Genomic DNA, 23,196 nt, shown 5'->3' on the forward strand with positions numbered 1-23,196 from the left:
AAAAACTTCCTTCCGCAAAGATAGAAAGAACCGCACAGCACGAAAGCACGATGCGGTCTGAGTGTTCTCCACTGATACACACCATGTTTCGCTAGCGTATAACAGCACAGATTTCACGTTAGAGTTGAAAATTCCTTTTTTGGTGCGTTCACTTATCTGCCTGTTTTTCCAGATATTTCTTAAACTCGCAAAGGCATCCCTTGCTTTCTTGATCCGTGCGCCTATGGCGACATTCTCTCTCTTCTGTCTCGACTTCCCTGGGCATAGAAGTATCATCGTGTTATACTAATGACACACTGGTGGTATTCGTACCATGGTACAAGTTGTACTATTAGTGTGTCACCTTGTACCATGCTGGAACAACGTGGAAAACCATGGTACAATATGTACTAGGGTATATAACCGTTGTACTTATACCACAAGTGTGTCTTTAGTATTATGATATACGAATGCAAAAAAAAGGTAACTTGGGTTAGAAACCTCGCGGTTTATAACTGTGGAAGTGCTGAATGAACACTAAGCAGTGAGACGGCAATGTCCCAGTGGGGGATGTAATGTCAATAAGAGAAAATCGCATTAAAATTCGTGACAGTGCCAGAAATTACTGAATCCATAATATGAGCGCATGTACCAGTTGTTGCACTATTCTTAGTTATGGTTACTATTATGGCAATTCCCATAGTTATCTTATGGGATTGGCCCTAATGGGACTACTAATTCGACAACTGTTGCAAAAGACAACACAAATTATGTTTTGTTTTGGAAGAGATCGAAGGAGTTATCGTGTCATATGAATATGGTTCACTGATCAGAAAAGGTTTTGTGGTGATATGAAGTGCCACTTGGTATATAATGCACTAGTGCGATAATTGGTGTTATAACCACGACTGGTACACCTACCCTACATGATAAAGTGGAGACAGGAAATCGAATGTTTGAAAATTGGCATCAAGCTACTTTTTATCATACAGAAATGGTATAACATGAATAGGCTAGAAAATGTGATTTAGATCTGTCTCATTTGGAGAATTAAACTTGAAAGTGAATGTTTGAAAATTAGAAAATCACCCAGTCATAAGAATGGTTGGTGCTATCCAGCAATTCCAATAAGACATCGATGCTAAATGATTCGATATCTGTCAAAAGTAATCTTGCTCTGCGAGCAAAGTTTAATTTAAGTTTAATTCTCCAAATGAGACAGACCCTTAGCGTATATATAGCTTACAACATATTAATCATTCGTCGCGATGCTTGTTAAATATTCTAGAAATGTATATGCTTACCTCGTCCAGTCTCAACAATTCTTCGGTAGTCATGTTTGTGGATGTGCCTTCAGACTTATTATCCTTCCGCATTTTTTTCTCTAACTTCTTACGCTCCTTCTCTTCATGATCGTCACTCACTGTTTGCCCTTTTTTCATAAAGTTGAACATCGTTGCTAATTGTTAGTTATCTGTAATAGGCTTCTACTTTTTACTAAGATTTGATGAGTGCTTGTGACCTGTAAACATAGATTTGAACACATTATTAGATAAAGATAAAGAGTATCTTAATGTCAAAGATCGTACATCGTATTTTCACCGGGAATTATGTATAGGGTATGACGGGGCAAGATGAGAACCCTAAGAATGATACTTAATACCTTCTTAGCAAGCATGATTTTCTATATTAGGGGTGATTCAACTGTGACGTCCACTACTTTTTTAGATTTCTAGACCCCCCCCCCCCCTCAGTCACGTTTTTTTTTGTATACCTAGTATACTGCCGTTATACGCGTAACTGTCCCATGTATATAGGGAATCCCAGCAAACATGGGACAAATATGCGTATGACGGCAGTATATGAACTGTCACAAAATCTTAGACCCCCTGCCCCCCTAAAACCTGTGACATCATTATTGAACGACCCCTTACAATATAGTATAGGGCTTTGCAAATATCGATATTATCGGATGAAATTCATTGATTCGATATCCGATATCATTGAACTCAAATATCGCCGATATCGATAAATTTTATTTTTGTAATCGATTTATGTAATGTTGATGCCAATTATATCAACTAAAAACTGGCTCACTGACTACATCCATTAAAATATATGTAGCAAGCCTATCACATTTTTTAAAATGACTATTGTGTCTGGTCGCGCTCGCTCCGGTCCACTTTCTTGGTCTGCCGATTTCGTTCAGACTTTTATTATTTAAATACTTAATATAATTTAGAATATTCGGATTATTTTGTGATTTCTCAGTGAAGTCTTGTGAAGTCAGTTTCTTTTAAATTGGGCGAAAATGAAATGCATTTAAGAACACCTCGTTACCGTAAGTTTTACAGCTTTTAGTTAAAAGCATAATAAGTTGATTTGGTTTAGCTTCTGATGTCGCAATTAGATCATGAGTAGTGCGCATCATTAGCACAACCATGCGTCATGAAGCGCACAACTCCTACATTGATGCAAATCGGCAATTCGATTCTGTGAGCCACACTCTGAAAAATCTTCACGTCATTTTTACCTGAAAACAAATGTGGTTCTCATCCACCATGCTTTTCACGTAAGAGTGACCTGAATGACAAGTAACCTGAACAAAATTTAGTTTCCTAGAGTTACGTGATTTATCCGGTGACTCTGACTGGATCTTCCAGTACTAATGACGTGAAGCTTGAAAGAAGTTACGTGTTTGATCAGGTGAACCTGACGTGATTTGTACGTACTGGTTACGTGAAATTTTAGTGAAAGCTACAAGACAGCAGGTAACCACTACATGTTTTGTGGATAGGGACTGCCCATAAAAGGGAATCTTTTTTGCGTTGTTGGTGCATTGATAAACAGAATGACGTCATTAGATCATTGCGCTTCAAAGTTATCACAGAAACACTGTTGAAGAAAAAACAAAGTTATCGGCGGATGTTGATTAAAATTTATCAGATTTTTTGAGAAATGATGTCAATGAGAATCGCTGAAAATTTGAAACCAGTTTCTTGCTTCTTGCTAATATTACCGGTGTTAATTAACCAAAAAGTAGTGGAACCAAGACTATAAATTGTTTAGTAACGCGACCGCAAAACTGTAGCTCTAGAATTCCATGCAGTTTTTTTTTTCATTCAAATAATTTTTCATCAAATCTAATAAGTTTTATCCAAACTCCGTTGATTTTTTCTCCAAGGAGGAAAAATGCAGAATATCATCAGGTGCATCTAGGCGGAAAATATCCGCCTAGATGCACCTGAAATATCACTTACCTCCACGAAGCCTCATTATGTTTAGGTTATGTATCATTCATTCTTGTTTACAATGCAGGTCTTCCGCAAATGCCGAAGCTGCAATCACACTAATACAATCTCACTTAAATTGTTTACGTGGGTATACAATCATATTCACCAAGATTTTTAGTGAAAGTTACGTGAATTTCAGGTGAGCATTACTAACGTCACGTAACAATCGTCGTTTGTTCAAGACAGATCAGTTACGTGATTTTTCACGTGAATATGACGTGATGATTTTTTAGAGTGCATGAATCCGGTGGAATTTAACTCGGGCTCTTGCATTAGATTTGGTAATTTTACTTTTCCCAATACTACTGATAACGATTACTACATCAGCAAAGAAAGAAAAAAGAGAGCTCCGTTACTTCAAACTGCTAATATTTATACGTATTAGAGTGGGGCGCAGCTGTATGGAAAAACGCAAACTTCGTCCGATCAAGTGAGATCAAGGTTTTTCTGAATCGTGTTGGGACCCCAATCAACTGTGCAAAATATGGGCTCGATTGTTTGTGACTTCGCATGCCGCATCGCGTTTCAAATTTACATGGAGATAAGTATGGAAAAACGTACTTTTTTACATATTCGCTATTAGCGGCTTCAGTTTATCATCAATCACGTGACTCAATACGTTAACATATGGTCTGGAAGATGCCAAAAGACTTTGCCGAAGACGGTACGTAGGTGGAAGGTCTACAAAAAATTTTATTACGTTTCGAAAATTGATTGTTCATACCATATGCAAGAAATCAATGTTTCTGCCAGCACTACCGGACGACCTATGGTTATCGAAGGGCAAAACCCATCTTCCTTCTTGTAGGATTTTTTTCTTTGTGAAATGATTCCGGATAGCTCCCATTAGCTCTAAAACCCAGTTGTTCAGGATCCAGAATGGCTTCAAAAAACCATTGATTTGAAAAAATGACCATGACGCCCCACTCTAATACGTATACAGTAGTGTTCAGTTATGTTCATCCTTTCATTACTGCAATGAAGATTGATCTATCATGCAATATATAAGGATTCAAATTGACTCTGTAAACACCGTCATACAACTTCTTTCAATTGAATGATTGACTTCGACGTTGAACTGACGTTAAATACCTCAACTAAATAAGATTGATTAGATCGCTGCTAGTGTGTGTGTGTGTGTGTCATCCTCTACCCCTCACCCAGCTGGGGGTGTTGGTCAAGTAGTACTACAAATAATTTGATCAGATCTCATGCTCCGTTATGGTGCCCTTTTTGTTACAAAGGCTAGTACTACAAAAAGGATTCACTTCTGAAGCAAGAAAGGTTTCTTCGGAAAGTGTAGGGAATAGGATGTACTAGTTGTTCATAACAGGAACAGCAAAACTTCACAAGGACGCCCTTATTCGTAGTAACTACTCAGGGAATAGAAGGGCGAGAAGAGTCACCGTTGCCAACTAAAGCGTGAACCGGATATCTGGGACTCCCACAATATCCGCGGCAATAGCAGCAACGATGCCCTGTACGTATTTATTGTTCAATTTGATGAATTTATATATTTTTTTCGAGTTCGAGCTGTCATTTCAGCTAGAGTAGACGTTTTCTTAGGAAGTTTACCAAATTTTTCTTCGAAAACTTACTTATCGATAATTTAACTATCTTAGCCATAAAGTGGACAATAAAAAGACAATCGCGCGCGATCTAATAATGTATCCGTCGGTGGATCCAACATAGTTTTCCGTCGGGCCTATGATAAATCTAATTCGTCGCAGCCATCCCTAACCTCAACAATGAACGACGTAGACCGTGACCAAGCTAAAAGACGAAAGTACTCGAATAGTAACCTGCCACTTTCCGCTTGCAGCTCTAGCCAGCTGACACAATCGATGGTCGAGACGCTCAATGTGTATGATTCCCTAGCCTGCATGGACGAGGACAGCGCCGGACCAAACAACGTACACACGCTGCAGAAAACAGTGCCTAACAGTGCAAAAGGGAAACAGACTACCTCCAATTTCTATTATCAACAAAGGTACTAAACAAATTCGAGAATTATTCAACTCAGCGAATATTCCACAAAGCAGCTACCATATGAAAGCGGTAAAGTCTGGGACCCAGCTTACGGTGAATACAGAAAACAGTTTCTGATGATGTCATAAAAACTTTGAAAGATTCTAACACGGAATTTTTTCGTACACTCCATCAAATAAACAACCAGTTAGAATTATTCTATCTGGGCTGCCGCTCTATGAGTTATCAGAACTAAAATAAGAGCTTAATTCGTTTGACATTCAACCGCTGGAACTGAAGATCTTCTCACAGAAAAAGCATGGCCCCGAAGATAGTGTTTTGTATCTACTTTACTTAAAAAAAAACAGTAAAGCTACCTGAGCTGCAACGAGTCAAAGGCCCTTTTCAACGTGATAGTTAAATGGAGATATTTTGTTATGCGGCCTAATGACGTGGTGCAGTGCCATCGCTGTCATTTGGGCATGGGCTGAGAAATTGTAACGTCGCCGCACTGTGTGTGAAATGTGGAGAAAAACACCACAAAAAATTGCAGTCTCGCGAACAAGGCAACTTTGAAGGAAGGTAACGATCGGAATTATGTCCGCTGTGCAAACTGTAGTGGCAACCACACAGCTAGTTTCCATTGATGCCCAAGCCGCAAAGACTATATTAAACAGCTGGATTTCCATCGTCAACGAGGTATGGCTAAAAAGTCGAACAGGTATGGTCCGATACGTGTATCTACCGGTGTCACATCGAATACTACCCTCTGCAGAAACCGAGTAAACACCGGACGTGCCACCTACGCACAAGTTCTGGAAGGTCCTGACCTGACACAGAACAGGTGGACAGTCAACTTCCCAGCTGTTTACCATTTCCGAATTTTTATGCTTGGCGGAAGAAATGTTCCAGCGTCTGCAAAGTTGCAATAGCAAACAACAGCAATTTCTAGCTCCCCACGAGCTGGCAAATCAAATTTGTGTATAATGCCTAACTCGTCCCCTCTACGTGTGAGTCAACTGGAATGGTAGATCCATCCAAAACAAACAACTAGTATTTTTTAATTTATACAGAGCCACAATAAAGATGTTGCGGTAATTACCGAAACCTGGCTACGTCCCAGCACTTCATTTCTACATCCAAAATTTTATTGCATCCGATTCAATCGTGACACAAAATAACGACGCCGACAGAGGCGGCGGCGTTCTAATAGCAATACGAAGGGAAAATTGGATTCCAGGAACTGCGAACAAAAAGTAAAAGTAATCGAAACGGTCGGTATTTCCATTCCCTTTGGCGAGCACAAATTAAACATCATTGCTGCTTACTTCCGGGTAGCAGACGAGGTTCTGACTGGTCATCTTTCCGCCAAGACATCCGAGCCCTCTCGAACCATACTGACCCCTTCCTCATTGTTGGTGATTTTAATGCCAGACATAATCAGTGGAACTGCGCCACAAACAATAGAGCCGGAAATCTCCTTTTGCAAGAAGCCTTACTCACTGTGGTTTTACCGTGCACTATCCGGACACTCCTACATTCCTCTCATGGTGAGGGCGTCCGTCTACCCTTGATCTAGTGTTATCAAATAACATACTCAACATGACCAAGCCAGTGACTCTCAATGAGCTTTCCTCGGATCACCTGCCAGTTTCATTTGAGGTCACACTTACTGAATTTACTGAAGAGCAAATTAACACTTTTCGCTGCTACAGCCGAGCTAATTGGATTACCTTCCAGAAGTGATGAATGCAAAATAAACCTGACAGATCCGCGGATATGCAATATAAACACCGAAATGAAGTAGATGCGGCCCTCACTCACCTTAAGAACGCCATCGCAAGCCGAAGCAGCTGCCGTTCCAGTAGCCGTCTATCAGCCATATGAAGTTGCCGCATATCAGATGAAACTCAGCAACTAATTCGACTCCGCAATTGTCGCCGACGTCAATGGATGAGAACGAGGATCCCATACTGAAGAGGAGATTGTTTCTTCTTTGAACGAGCGAATTCGCTACGACTGTACCCGGACACGTTTCAGCAAATTCAAAGTACATTACTGTCCTTAGAACGAGGAACAACAAGATCTGGCGTATAACGAAAGCTTTAAAAACCACTGTAAGTACAGCCCTCCTCTTCGCAGCGGTGAGTTCTTGATTGCTTCCCCTGCTGAAAAAGCAAACTTACTAGCTTCAAATTTTTGAAAAGTCACATGACAACCAGCTCGCTGATGATCCTATCACTGCAGCTATCGTGCAAGACTCAATCGTACAGATTGACCAATCAGTTGTACCAACCGACAACTCTTGGCTGGTACAACCAAAAGAAGTCGATAAAATAATTCCGAAAACTGAAGCCGAGAAAAGCTCCCTGGAATTGATAAAATTAGAAATTGTCTGCTCAAGAAAGCTTCCGCGGAAAGCAAGAGTATTTATTTCCAAACTATTTTCTGCTTGTATCAAACTCTGTTACTTTCCACAAGAATGGAAACATGCAGTAATAGTTTGCAATTCCAAAGCCAAACAAAGATGCCACCTTTTACCGTCCAATTACAGACCAATCAGTTTACTCTCATCGATAAAGTAAACTGTTTGAGCGTATCATTTAACTCGCATTGAAAGTCACCTGGATACCAATCGCATCATATCGTATGAGCAATTTGGGTTTCAAAAAGGTCACTCTACTAATCACCAAACTGCAAGACTGGTAAAAGAGGTAGGGCAAAGATTTTAGGAAGGATACTCTACTGGGCTAATTTTGTTAGACGTGGAGAAAGCCGCGGTTCTGTATAAAATGCTCCAAGCAAACTTCCCAGTTCGAATCATAAAAATTATACGGAGTTTCCTGGAGGACAGAACTTTTGATGTGTCTGTAAAAGGGCGTTCATCCGAACACAAACGTGTACCGTTCGGAGTACCCCAGGGGTTCTGTACTGAGCCCCACATTGTAGAACATCTTTTCGGCGGACATTGTCAAGGTTGACGGGGTCCAGTACTATTTCTTCGCCGATGATACTGGATTCCTCGCTTCCCATCAGGGAACCACAAGAGATCATCGAAAAACTTCAGAGAGCTCAAATGCTATTCTTGAATATCAGCGTAAATGGAAAATCAAAGACCAATCCAGCTAAATGTCAGGCAATTTTCTTTACTCGTCGGCGAAGTCCTCGGTATATGCCGCAGAATGAAATAACATGTGAGACATCGACATTCCATGGTCAAGAAAGTTCAGTATATCTAGGACTAACACTGGACAAAAGTTAACTTTTGGACTGCATACCAACAACTGCATCAAGAAATTTAATAAGCTCACTTGAGCACTCTATCCACTCGTGAAAAGAAGATCGCGCTTAGACAAAAATATTAAACTTTGTTGTACAAAACCGTATTCCGACCAACGATTACCTACGGATTTCCAGCCTGGTATAACTGCGCCCTTAAAGCCACAGGAATAAAAAATACAGGTAAAGCAAAACCGACTGCTTAAGATGATACTGGATCTTGAACCTTTCCATCCAATCCATAGGTTTGCTAGAGTCGGGCAACAGAACGATTGGTTTGCGCAACTGCTGCCGCAATTCAATATAAGCTGCTCATTGTCAACAAACCCGCTACTGCAAAAACTGGTAGTTTAGCTTGCTGTGATATTAGTTTATAAGTAGAATACTCCATTTCCCTTTTTTGTTTTTCTTAAACTAAATCAAATTCGAAGGTTTTTTTTTTTCATAAGAACATTTTCCTTTCATAGCTAAATTATTAAGTTGAATGTAATTGAACAAATTGTGCATAGAACTATATACTGTTGCAAGGGTTTTCCAAATCTCAGTCAAGAAAACTAAACACAAAATGTATTTTCCACAGTTTAAAAACAAATAAAAATAAATATAAAAATATATTTTTAAAAGCAATGTAAGGAAGCAAAATAAAGAACTGGAACGTGCTCACCCGATTAGTTCGTCCACTATCAAAAAGCTCCGGTTTTGAACACGATGCACCATGGATATCCATGAAGACAACATAATTTGCAATGCCCCATTCTGGCTGGTATGGCGTCTGCAAAGATCCTCATGGGGTTCATATTTGTGGAAATTTCAAGGCTGCTGCCTGCAAAGATTATAGTGCCTTCACATCGAGTCTTGCAATATTGCTTTGCTTTATGGTGAAAAATGAAAACTGAAATGTCATACTGAAGAAAGTCTCTACAAGAAAATGAAAATTAAAGTTTATCAGCGATTTTAAGATATGCATATACTTTTCGAGAACCTCTAATACAAACTAAAATACTGTTTTTAGGTTCTTCCAGTTTTCCATTAACAAATAAAGGTTCTGGTGTTTTATGAAAATCCAAAATTATTCAAGAAGCATAGCATGAACCATTGCTGATATAAATTCAAGAAAACGCGAGGAAAATTTATTCAAACTATATTCTCCCCAGATTTTTTTTTATCATTTACGCTTACTTCACTTACTTAGTAATGAGGAAAAATATAGAAGAAAAAATGATGAAATTAAATAGTAGGAGAAAACACAAACAATTGAATTAAAATGATACTTAATGGATCCAACAGATTTAGAAGGGTCTTGAAAAATTGTTCATCCAAAATACGCCGAACGCCAACTGCCCAGTCAAGTAATTTGATTTAGCTATCTCACTGCGTTCACCTGGTCTTTGCTTCCGATGAGAGGCATCAATTTCCCGACTGTAACTCGTTTTTGCTGGGCATTCAGCAATTCAGCGTCGGATGACATCTCCATCAGCGAATTGCCTACTGGACCAACTTCACACATTGGCTTAGTATGACGACGACTGGATAACCGATAACCTAAGTCTTTTGATTTCACTCCGGGAGTTCAAAAAAAGGGATCAGCCTATTTTCACCCGAATATAGTTAGAAAAGTCATATTTTTTTAAACCACCAAAAAATACGTCCGATTGATTAGATCGCTGCTAGTAGTTGCAAAACACGTGGACAAGTTTTTCTTAACGGGCAGCATAATAAAAGTAAACGTAAATTTGTGAGTATTACAAGTATTTCAATTGGTTGAACGATTGAAACTTTTGTAGTGATTCGGCCTTTTGAGATTTGGCCTTTTTTATCATTCGGCCTTTCGTGGTCCGGCCTTCTGGGTTTTCGGCCTTTTGTGGTATGCTAGAACATTTTCGGCCTTTTGTGATTCGGCATTCTGTGGTTCGGCCTTTTGTGATTCGGCCTTTTGTGCTGATCCCCAAATTAGAGTTACAAACACAGGGTGTCTACTCATCTGTAAAAACAAAATTCCCTGATTTTTCCAGGTGTTTTACATTAATTTCCAGGCAAAAACAAAGGTGCCAGATAAAGACTTTAGCAGCAGCGATTCCTTTACGATTTTTTTAAATTTCTTTAGGTGTTTGTTCGAAAATGTCTTCTAAAAACCCTTCGGAAATACCTTTATTAAATACTTTGCAGATTTCTTCAGATATTTTTCTGAATTTTTTTTTATGAATTTCTTTGGAAACTTTTTTTTAAAGAAACTTTAGAAAGGAAATGTTCCGGAAATATGTTTGAAAATTTCTTCAGGAAATCCTTCAGAACTTCTTACGAAAACTCCTTCAGGACATGTGTTGATGCACAAATATGAGATTGCTGGGTCCATGACGTTAGGCATAAGGACGTTAGGCAAATACCTTCTTTATGTCGTGGGCTTTATTTTGAGTATTTTATGCTTAACATCCTTTATGCCTAACGTCCTTATACCTGTTCGCGTGACAAACATCGAGTTTGTTCTAGTTTGTGACCAACATCTAGTTTGCTTGGACCTGTACTATAAGTGTCAAACGTCCAAGTTATAGCCTACTCAGATTACGCCATTTATCATCACCTTCTTCTTCTTCTTCTTCTTCTTCTTATTGGCATTACATCCCCACACTGGGACAGAGCCGCCTCGCAGCTTAGTGTTCATTACGCATTTCCACAGTTATTAACTGCGAGGTTTCTAAGCCAGGTTACCATTTTTGCATTCGTATATCATGAGGCTAACACGATGATACTTTTATGCCCAGAGAAGTCGAGACAATTTCCAATCCGAAAATTGTCTAGACCGGCATCGGGAATCGAACCCAGCCACCCTCAGCATGGTCTTGCTTTGTAGCCGCGCGTCTTACCGTACGGCTAAGGAGGGTCCGTATTTATGATCATAAATATCATGATAAACAACAACCTGATGCCATCCCCATACATTAAATTTTCTCTCTCCGCTTTAACACAATATTTATTACGATAAATAATCTAATCGTAATCTGAATAGGCTATTAAGCTTATTAAAGCATATTTTGGCAGAATAATTTCAATGGTTTCAGCGCCACTAGCGTTCTATTACAGCTTTACTGTAAAAAACCTTCGGAAAATGCTTCGGATTTTTGTTTTGAAATTAATTGGGATTTCTTAGGAACTTATTCAGAAGTAGCTTGAGGAAAACTTTAGAAAACACCTGGAGGAGTTTTTCCGGATATTTTGCTTTTAATAGATTGAAAAAAAAAGACAGAATCACCGTCTTCGACCAGAGGTCACACAGACTGAACACTTAGGCTGTGAACCATTTCACCGATTCGTTTAACTTTTAGTTAAAATTTGACAGTTCGATAGTTATTTCGCCGTGATTAAAAATTACCCTGCTCCGGAGCATGGTTAGATTTGACAGTTCGATAGTTAAATTTTGTTCGCGAGAAAATTGGCGCCAAATTCATTTCGTTCCGAATAACTATCAATCTGTCAAAACTCAAATGGGTCGGCTTCGGAGTAAAATTTTAACCACGACTAATTTTGACTAAAAGTTAAACGAATCGGTGGAATGGTTCACAGCCCTAACATCCAGCATGAGACAACGGACAGGACATTCACACAACACCCAGTGGACCAGTGGAGAACTATTCGCTTTACGAAAAGCTTTCTACTTACCGAGGCGGGAATCGAACCAACACTCCACAGCACGTGCGGCTAGACGATCAACGTCGCTGACCGCACGGCCTCGAACCCCAAGAATTTTTTGGAAATACTTCGAGAATACCTTTAGAAATCCATTCGAGAATCCTTCGGCTATTCTTTCAAGAATTCCTTTAGCAAAAATCCTTCACAAATCACTCTACACTTTTTGCCTTTCTCGTACAACAAAGTTGTACCAGAAGGCTATAATTTCACTCCAAAAGCCAAATTTTGATAGAAGGCTCGAAGATCCATAGTGTTATATACCAATCGACTCAGCTCGAAAAACTGAGCACATGTCTGACTGTGTGTGTGTGTGTGTGTGTAGCCCCGGGAATTTTTTATTGTTAAACACGTTTCATATAGAAGGACTTGACCGATTCGAGTGCAACTAGTTTCATTCGACGGAGAAACTTTCCTAGTTGGACACTATTGTTTTTGTTTGCTAATATCTCATGCAGTTTGAATAATATTTCTATTTTTTTATCAAATACGCTGTGTACATGCACATTTTAAATCATTAATCAATTTAGCCGTGACGCAATCCATTACTCTCATAGTTGAGTTATTTTTAAGCAGCGTGATATAATCGCATCAAAGCTATTAACCGCCTAAATGTAGGCAATTTACGTTGCATTTACCATACTAATTCGAATTCAACACATTGAATCGAGAAAGGCATAATCACCACTGGGGGATAAATTTGGGTTTTTTTTAATCCCTTAAATTTCCCTTTCGGGAATTTCTTAAAGAAACCATACGAAAAATCGTCCGGAAATTCGTTTTGAAATTTCTCCGAGAGTTCTTTTCGGTTTTTATCTTGGAAATTCCTCCAGAAATAATTTAGAAAATTGCTTATCATTCTTATGGACACTCTTTTAGTGCTTTCTTTGAATAATCCCCTGGAAAACTGATCCCGAAATTCCTTCGGAATTTCCTCCTGCAATTGCTGTGAAAAATCCTAACTAATTTAGCATTTTTTAATATACTCCTAAAGAATTTCCGAGGGACTACTCAAAGGAATTTAAAAAGCAATCCCTAATTGATTTCCCGAATAAATTCCTAGATTTCACCTAGAAAAGCTTCGGAAATTCCCCAGGAATTGTTTATATTGAAAACGTTTTTTGCGGAACAACGATCCATTAACGTCACTACATCTTCTGCTTCTTCTTCTATATATAAAAATTAGTTTATATTTCCTTTGAGGCAATATAACTCACGAACGGATTGACTGAATTGTTCGGATTTCTCACTAATTAATTCGTCTTGCTGTCCGCTGTGATCATATTATGTATATAATAAAAATTTGTTGCATTTGACGGGGAAAGTAAGTAAATTGTCAAAAAACACCTGTGCGGGACTGAACAGCCCTGGATCAAAATCACCGTCGCTACTACAGCTGACCAGTCAAGCTGATGGGCAAAGGCAATTGCAGTTCTGTTGTCTGGATTTCGCCATCGTTTCGCGGTAAATCTTCCATCTGCATGGATCACAAGGCAACAACACAAACCGATGGCTGGCTGATATCGAGAGCAGCCGATTGAAGGGAAGAGAAAACTATTCTTTTCCCTGATGACCACCCGAACGTTCGTAGGAGAGTCTCTACACATGGCTGACCGTAGGCTAGATGATGACCGTTGTAGCAGATGAGAGACCAGTACGCTCCGATCGCCGACGGGAATGGATCATCCCGATTATAATTTATACGTAGTTGTAAATGTAGTTCGTAAATAAATGTTAAAGTTAATTAGTTTGGTTCCAATAAATGTCGTGTTGAGTAATTGTATATAAGTTTAAACCGCGAATGTTATTGGTGTAAGACGAAGAAACTCCCAAGGAAAAAGGGTTTCGCGGAAGGAAGGTTCTGTGGTGCGATCTAAGGACGGATCCACATCATCTACCCACGGCAAGATTAACACGACGAAACTAAGTCCCCAAGGAAGTGTTGGAGTCGGCAAGGGTTCCACTACCAAAATTCGAAGGAGGTAATCCGGCTACCCAAAATTTGGTCCACCGAACCGGATATCTGGGGACCAGTAAGAGGAAACCAACATCAAGTGATCACCATTGTGGGGAGGAATTTATTATCGCCATTCCAAATCGCCATCGCGGAGGCTTTACAACACCTTCAAGATCGCCATCGCAACCGGTGCATAATAGTGCAATCATCATATTGAGGACTATTCAGGATAATTAGCGCCATCGTCTCTGGGGAGAGTGGATAAAACGAAGCCATTCGGGATCATTGCATGGTCGATGAGGATTTCGTGCATGCTGAGAATGTGGATTGGATAAAATCAACTTTTATCATCGCTGGAGCACCGAATCAGCAGAAATATCTGCTTGTCCAGGTTATTTTTACAAGTTCGGTGTATGTCCAGCCGAAGCCTAGGCTTATATTATACTAACGTCAACATTTCGACGCATGCCCTTTGTTTGTTGCATGGAACGGAGCTTCTGTGGAGGATTGAGGCCAGCATTCTGACGGACGGTTGCTCATTAAGCAAACCATTGTGGACCCACATTCCATTGAAGGACGATTGTACGCGTGATAGAAGAGGAGGCGGCCCTTTACTCCCTTCCCGGTGAGTGAATATTTTACGTATATGTCACTGCCGAGCTAGGCATTACAGAAATACACAATTTTAATGGAATTACCTGTATAACCTCTTCTTGTACAACGCAATCCCTGCATTGGAACTGCTCGTTAGAGCAAGTCTGCTGCAATCCCAAATTGCATTCTCGACTGGTTGATTTATTGATTGGTGCAGCTGTTAGTCCTCCAGGTTAGTTGCACGGTATATGTCCTACCGAAGCAAGGCAATACGATTACTACATACTGGTTATTTCTCTTCGCCCTACAACCTGCGCACACTTCGAGCAATTTCATTGACGTAGTTTGGATTTGTTTCGGCATAGTTGCATCGGTACTGCTGATGGTACCTCCAGGTAGGCTGCCACAGTATATGCCTTGCCGAGGCATACCTTTTTGAATACTACACCCTGTTTTCTCCTCTTCATTAATTGCAGCCCGAATCTGAGTGCATCTTATTGAGGAAAGATTGATGTGACGTAACCGACTTCATTGGTTCGCTTCAGGAATTAGACAAGAACAGCTACCTGTTCTTCCAGGTTGAATTAAAGCGAGCAGTATATGTTCGCGAAGCAAGGATACTCGTGGAATACTACACCACCGTTTTTTTTACCGATTGTTCGACGCCACATCATCATGCCCATCACTCGGAAAGCAATATCGTCTCTGAAGCAGCTGAAGGTTCAGCTGCAAGAATTACAATCCTCGTTTGACGACATCTGTGGCTTCATTCAGAAGTTCTCTGATGCAACCACTGCTACACAGGTAGACGTTCGATTAGCACGAATCGACGATTTGTGGGAGAGATTTTGCGAGAACTTGGTCGAGCTACGATCTCATGAAGAGTTTGAAGACGAAGAGAATCTATATGGGAAGTTGCGCAAGCAGATGAGTGATCGTTATTACGAAGCTAAAACGTTTTTGTTGGACAAAAGCAAAGCCCTTCATGCCCCTCTGGCATTGGAACAGTCACTTCTGGAACAACCAGCGGCAGGTGTTATTGATCATGTCAGGTTACCTCAAATTCATCTCCAAACGTTCAGTGGTGACATCGATGAATGGTTGAGCTTCAGAGACTTGTTCACGTCGCTCATCCACTGGAGAACCGATTTGCCGGAAGTGGAGAAGCTTCATTATTTGAAGGGGTGCCTTCAGGGTGAGCCGAAAAGCCTAATCGATCCCCTGAAGATTACCAAGGCAAATTACCAGATAGCTTGGGATACGCTGATGAAAAGATACAACAACAACAAGCTATTGAAGAAGAAGCAGGTGCAATCATTCTTCATGCTACCGACTTTGGGCAGAGAATCTGTTGTTGATCTGCGTTCTCTGGTAGAGGGTTTTGAGCGAATCGTCCGAACATTAGATCAAGTTGTGGAACCTGTCGATTACAAGGATCTTTTGTTGGTGAATTTCCTCACAATGCGATTGAACCCGTCTACTCGTCGAGCATGGGAGGAATGCTCAGCCTCCAAGGAAAAGGACTCACTGGCAGACCTCATCGAATTCCTGCGCCAGCGAATCCAAGTTTTGGAATCCCTTCCGCCTAGGCAGGCGGATTCCAAGGTTACCCATCCACAACAAACAACGACAAAATCAAGAGTTTCAACAATCAAGGCCAGTTATAACTCTGTTCAAGCATCAGTAGGAAGATGTGTGGCTTGCCAGGATAGCCACCATATTTCAATGTTCCGGATTCCGCAAAAACTTTTTGTGGCGGACAAGGATGCTATGAAGAAATTCCATGGGCTTTGCCGCAATTGTTTCCAAGCGGGGCATCAGATAAGAGATTGCCTATCCAAATTCCGCTGCCGGATCTGTAGAAAACGTCACCACACCCTGGGCAATACTGCATCAGGCGTAGAGACTACCGGGGGTAGTCATTCTTCAAACTCCAAGGATTCTCAGGCTTCACCAGGTTCCAGTTCTATTCAAGTGGTGAATATGGCAGCAACAGACGTTTCGGTAAGCAGTGCGGCAAGTCAAGTTATGTCGCAGGTTTTGCTGCCAACAGCGGTGGTCGTTGTTGAGGATGACGTTGGCGTGAAGTACCATGCTCGTGCTCTTCTTGATTCGGGTTCAGAGAGCAACTTCGTTTCGGAACGCTTAGTACAAAGGATGAAGGTGAACAGAAAGAAGATCGACGTTTCAGTCCTGGGCATAGGGCAAGGGGCTACCAAGGTCAAACACATGGTTCAAGCAGTCATTCGCTCGCGAATCTCGGACTTCTCGCGAGACATGAGGTTTCTGGTATTACCCAAGGTGACCGCAAATCTACCCACAACCTCAATCAATACGGAGCGGTGGGTTCTACCAAAAGGGATTGAGCTTGCGGATCCAGCATGCTTCACGTCGAAGGAAGTCGACATCGTGTTAGGTATCGAGGCCTTCTTTGAATTCTTCGAGTCAGGACGAAGGATCACAGTCGGTAAAAACTTACCAAGCCTTACGGACTCAGTGTTTGGCTGGGAAGTTTTTGGTGGGTGCTCAGTTCCTAGCGAACCCCTCCAAATCAACTGCCACTTCTCAACATCCAAGGATCTGGAAAAGTTGATGGCGCGATTCTGGTCCTGCGAGGAGGTGGAATTTTCGGATACCTGTTCGCTAGAGGAGAAGAAGTGTGAAGAAATTTTCCAGCTGGGAGTTCAGAGAAGTCCAGAGGGTCGTTACATTGTTCCACTACCTAAAAACGAGGACGTTCTTCCAACCCTGGGCGAGTCTAAGGATATCGCATTCCGACGTCTTCTTGGTACGGAAAGAAGACTGGCAAGGGACGTTCACTTGCGGGAGCAATACATTTCCTTCATGGACGACTACCTGAAATTGGGACACATGCGCAAGGTTGAGGAAGCTACAGAGGACAAGGTTAAAAGATGTTTTCTACCGCATCATCCGGTGGTCAAGGAGGCCAGTAGTACCACCAAGGTAAGGGTGGTCTTCGATGCTTCCATGCAAAACGTCTTCTGGGGTGTCCTTAAATGATGTACTTTTGGTAGGGCCAGTTGTATAGGATGATTTGAGGTCAATAATTCTACGCAATTCCTCGTGTAGGATGTGGAGAAGATGTTTCGGTAGATCCTCGCTCGGCTAACAGATTGGCCACTCCCATCCATACTATTCCGGTTTGCCCCGGAGGAGGAAGTTGCAGTGTACGAACTCAACACCGTTACGTACGGAACAAAACCCGCACCCTATCTAGCCACCCGAACCCTTCAACAGTTGGCTGCTGACGAAGCCGATCGTTTCCCGCTCGCAGCAAGAGCAATTCGAGAGGATGTTTACATGGACGACGTCATCACCGGTACAGACGAAGTGGAACTAGCCGTTAGTACTAGGAATCAACTGACGGAGATGATGCAATGCGGTGGGTTTAAGCTCCGGAAGTGGGCTTGTAATGTCCCAGAAGTTCTTAATGGTGTACCCGAGGAAACCTGGCAATACGAGATCCCATGGGGATCAATCTGGATTCTGAGCAATTCATCAAAACATTAGGACTAACGTGGATACCCCATATCGATACTTTCGTTTTAAGTTTGCTGTCACATCAATTGAACCAGGAGTTCCTTTGACGAAACGTCCAATATCGCAACATTATTCGATTCACTTGGCTTGATTATTGGTGCCACGATTTCGTCAGCCTAGATTTTCATGCAGCAACTGTGGACTTCGGTAGACGGAGAAGATTATCGGTTAGATTGGGATCAGTCCGTACCTTCAATGGTGGGTGAGAATTGGAAAAAGTTTCATGCAGGACTCCCTTTCTTGAATGAAATTCGTGTCGATCGGTGTGTAATCTTGCCCAGAGCAGTTTTGGTGGAGTTACACTGTTTTTCTCGGATGCTTCATGCAAGGCATATGGCGGCTGCGTTTACTTACGTAGTCAAGATTCCAGTGGAACGACTATGGTACGTCTATTGTCATCTCAATCTAAAGTGGCTCCACTACGCTGCCAATCTATTCCTCGCTTAGAGCTCTGTGGTGCCGTTCTGTTGTCGCAGCTATACGAAAAAGTGAAAGAATCAACTAGATTGACGGTCCAAACCTTTTTCTGGACGGACTCAACTTGCGTGTTGCGTTGGATAGAATCACCACCAACAACATGGACCACGTTCGTTGCCAACAGAGTGGCAAAAATCCAAACGCTTACGGAGGGTTGGAATTGGCGACACGTTCCTGATACGGACAACCCAGCAGACCTGATATCACGTGTAGTGCTGCCCGAAGACATCGTTCACAATGCACTTTGGTGGGAAGGTCCATGTTGGCTGAAAGAGGCACCCGAATTGTGGCCTGGAAGCATCGAGTCAGATAGGGAAGCAGGAGAAGAAGAGAGGCGCCGCACAGTTGTAGCATGTGCTGTTTCTCCAACGGCAGACTTCAACGAAATGTATATAGGAAAATTTGGATCATATTCAGATTTAGTACGTCGTACAGCTTATTGGCTTCGTCTAATGAAGCTTTTACGAGTTCCCGCAGCAGATCGATCTGCTACCGGGTTCCTAACTACTATTGAGCTGCAGAATGCAGAGAATGTAATACTCCGGAACGTACAGCTGGAAGTTTTCGCCGAAGAAAGAAGGGTATTGTTGCGAGGAGAGTTTGTGTCAAGAAAATCACCGCTAAGATGGTTTCATCCGTTCATTTGCAAGGATGGACTCATCAGGAGTTGGAGGGCGACTGCAAAATTCGGAAGAATCAGAATATACCAAACATCCTGTTGCTCTACCAGCACGGCACCAGTTGACTCGGTTGATTCTACGCCATTTTCACGAACGCCTATTGCATGCAGGCCCACAACTACTGTTAGGAACAGTCAGATTGCGATTCTGGCCACTTGGTGGAAGAAATGTAGCAAGAGAGGTAGTTCATCAATGTATAAAATGTTTCCGCACGAAACCAACTACCATGCAGCAGTTCATGGGAGAATTACCGTCACCTCGCGTCTCTGTTTCACGTCCCTTTTTGAAAACTGAAGTAGACTACTTTGGCCCAGTCTACATTCGACCAGCACCTACACGAGCAGCCGTGAAGGCCTATGTTTCGGTCTTCGTGTGCTTCTGCACCAAGGCCGTTCACCTGGAGCTGGTTTCTGATCTCTCCACGGACCGATTCTTACAGGCCTTGCAACGGTTCATTTCAAGGAGAGGAAGGTGTTCGGAAATCTATTAGGACAATGGTACGAACTTTGTCGGTGCACGGAACAAGCTAGGAGAACTCTACAGTTTGCTGAGGGATCATACCCATCGTGAAAAGGTTACGAGTGAATTGGCTAAAGATGGCATCCAATGGCATTTTAATCCGCCCAGCGCGCCACATTTCGGTGGACTTTGGGAGGCTGCAGTCCGGTCGACCAAGAACCATCTCATTAAGGTGATTGGTGAAACACCGGTCTCAGCCGAAGATTTCTCCACGCTTTTGACACAGGTCGAGGCATGTCTAAACTCCCGCCCTTTAACGCCGATGTCCGATGATCCAAACGATTTGGAACCTTTGACTCCAGCTCACTTCTTAGTTGGATCATCGTTGCATGCTCTCCCCAATCCTGAGCTCACGTCTATCCCAGCGAATCGGCTGAACTATTATAATTTGATGCAGCCAAAAACTACAACTATTCTGGATGAGATGGCGTAGAGAATATTTGAGTCAACTGCAAGGAAGAGCGAAGAGGTGGAAACCAACAGTTCCAGTTGATGTAGGCAAGCTTGTAGTTGTGAAGGACGATAATTTACCTCCGATGAGATGGAAGTTGGCAAGAATCATCGCATTACATCCCGGCGAAGATAATATCGTGAGAGTCGTGACATTGAAAACTTCTTCGGGGGAACTTAAACGTCCGGTTGAAAAAATTTGTTTGCTTCCACTACCAATCAGCCGCGAAGAAGAAGATGAACCACTGCTGTAATCACCTACTCCTATACCTTTCCAATTCCCATCCCGTCGAAGAGGTTTTCTGTTTATTTTCAGAAATTTTGCAATATTCTGGGTGGGTGAGGATGTGCGAGACTGAACAGCCTTGCATCAAAATCACCGTCGGAACTACAGCTGACCAGTCAAGCTGATGGGCAAAGGCAATTGCAGTTCTGTTGTCTGGATTTCTCCCTCGTTTCGCGGTAAATCTTCCATCTGCATGGATCACAAGGCAACAACACAATCCGATGGCTGGCTGATATCGAGAGCAGAAGATGGAAGGTAAGAGAAAACTATTTTTCCCTGATGACCACCCTAACGTTCGTAGGAGAGCCTCTACACATGGCTGACCGTAGGCTAGATGATGACCGTTGTAGCAGATGAGAGACCAGTACGCTCCGATCGCCGACGGGAATGGATCATCCCGGCTTTAATTTATACGTAGTTGTAAATGTAGTTCGTAAATAAATGTTAAAGTTAATTAGTTTGGTTTCAATAAATGTCGTGTTGAGTAATTGTATATAAGTTTAAACCGCGAATGTTATTGGTGTAAGACGAAGAAACTCCCAAGGAAAAGGGTTTCGTGGAAGGAAGGTTCTGTGGTGCGATCTAAAGGCGGATCCACATCATCCACCCACGGCAAGCTTAACGCGACGAAAACCAAGTCACCAAGGAAGGGCTGAGGTCGCCAAAGGTCACACGGCCAAAAAATCGAAGGAGGTAAGCCGGTTACCCAACAACACCGTTTTCAAGAGTTCCGAAGAAAACCATCAGTTCGAATTGAAATCAATTTAGAGTGTGACGCTGACAGTTGAATAAACAAAAAATCGAACGAGATCGGGCATGTTCTTCTTGTTTTCAATAGATTTAAGGTTCCCCCAAACACACGCGACGCGACAGTCGCGACGCGATTCTATCGCTTGGCGACAGCGATTCTAGTTGTCGCCGTCGCGGCGATGAAATCGCTTAGGTTTGGGGGAGCCTTTAATTGGTATATTTATTCTAATACTTTTAAGGATTTTTTCATTTTTTGCGAGAATTTCACTCATGGTCACCGGGTATTAAAATTTCCCTGATTATGTCAGGATTTCCCTGATAATTCCAGGTATTTTCCAGGTGGGGAGACACCCTGAAACATGATAAAATGGGTAGTAGACTCGGGTAACTCGAGTAAACACTGTATTTTTTTTTTTAATTTATCGGATATCGATCCGTTTTTTTTTTTCAAACTCGATATATCGCCGATACCGATATATCACCAAATGAATATCGTCGATATTGATAAACCTCCATTGTGCACATCCCTACAATGTAGTAGTTCTTTTCTGTTGCATCTTATCTAACATCTAGACTAAAGCGCGAATGAATCGCCTGCTTTGAGCGTGCCTTCAGCGGCACAGTAGGAGTTGTAACCATGGATTTTGGGTTCCATTAATTGTAAATAGTTTTTTGTATATAGTGTCTTTTTTTCCTATTATTATGTTATTATTTTTGAATGCTAGCAATTAGAGTTAAATTAAGAAAAAAAGTATATGAAATGAAAACGAATTAATGAATGTGAATTGAAAATGAATTTATGAATCGAATACATCCACCTACTTCCTATACGCCTTGCACACCCTAACTTTATATCTGTGAACGCACACCTCACGTTATGCGCTACCATTGAGCGCTACCACCGAAAGCCACAGTCGGTCATAACCGTCAATGTCAATCGCCGAATCGTCAATGTCAATGAAGCCGAATCGAGATCCGAGGCTGGGATAAAAACAGCTGGAATCAGCGAATTGGGCTCTCTACCAGGTGAACCTCGGTCCTTACCACAAGTTTCATTTAATACTAAATCGATTTTTTCTCTCAGTGAACGTTAAAAAAAACCGACTTAATCCACCTACAGTGAATGGAACCCTTCTTACACCTTTGAAAGGTTAATTAGTTAATTAGTTTTTTCTATGCATAAACATGAACTTTAATTGGATAACAAATAAACGAAATTTTATGCTCGAAAAAAAGTTCGAATCTTTAGTTGGTAATTTTTTTTCGGATTTCAGAGATATCAGCAGGATCCAATATCCGATTGAAAAAAAATTCATTTGCAGTCAATATTTTAGCTTCCGCTTATAGTTAAGAGAGCTCAATCAGATAGCAAACTATTGAGATCTTGAAGAGGCTCTATCTTGTAACATACACATTTTATATCTAGTTCTTTGATCTGAGTTGATATGTATGCAATTATGGTAATAGTAAAAGGGGAAAAAAAGTTTTATGAAATTAATATTTATTAAATTAATGATTTCGTGTGTGTTACTTCTACGTGAAGTTAAACGATTTACTTGCCAGTGGAGATATATCAGCTTCCACACTGATATTCTTCCCTCCCCCTTCATACGGGAGCTTGGCAGAAGGAAGGTCGTGCGATATGTGCCATCACAAATATTGCCCTCCGCTCGCTTTCAAATCGACTTCTATAAAAACATTCTTCATGCCTGCCGTATCCTA

At 41.5% G+C, this 23,196-nt stretch overlaps 1 protein-coding gene across 4 annotated transcripts in view; it reads right to left on the minus strand.

Annotated features, from left to right (window-relative positions):
- Positions 1–23,196, minus strand: part of LOC134225992 (unconventional myosin-XVIIIa) — a 543,965-nt gene that overhangs the window by 478,328 nt on the left and 42,441 nt on the right. For 3 of the 4 annotated variants that reach the window (XM_062706483.1, XM_062706482.1, XM_062706484.1), the window contains exon 2: positions 1,284–1,501. In XM_062706483.1, coding sequence (XP_062562467.1) covers positions 1,284–1,433 — 150 coding nt within the window. In that variant the 5' untranslated portion in view covers positions 1,434–1,501. Of the gene's footprint in view, positions 1–1,283; positions 1,502–23,196 lie in introns of those variants that run through there. The other variant, XM_062706485.1, reaches the window with a different exon arrangement.

This window comes from Armigeres subalbatus, chromosome 3 (genome assembly GCF_024139115.2).
Source record: "Armigeres subalbatus isolate Guangzhou_Male chromosome 3, GZ_Asu_2, whole genome shotgun sequence".
In the NCBI taxonomy this organism is placed as follows: domain Eukaryota; kingdom Metazoa; phylum Arthropoda; class Insecta; order Diptera; family Culicidae; genus Armigeres; species Armigeres subalbatus.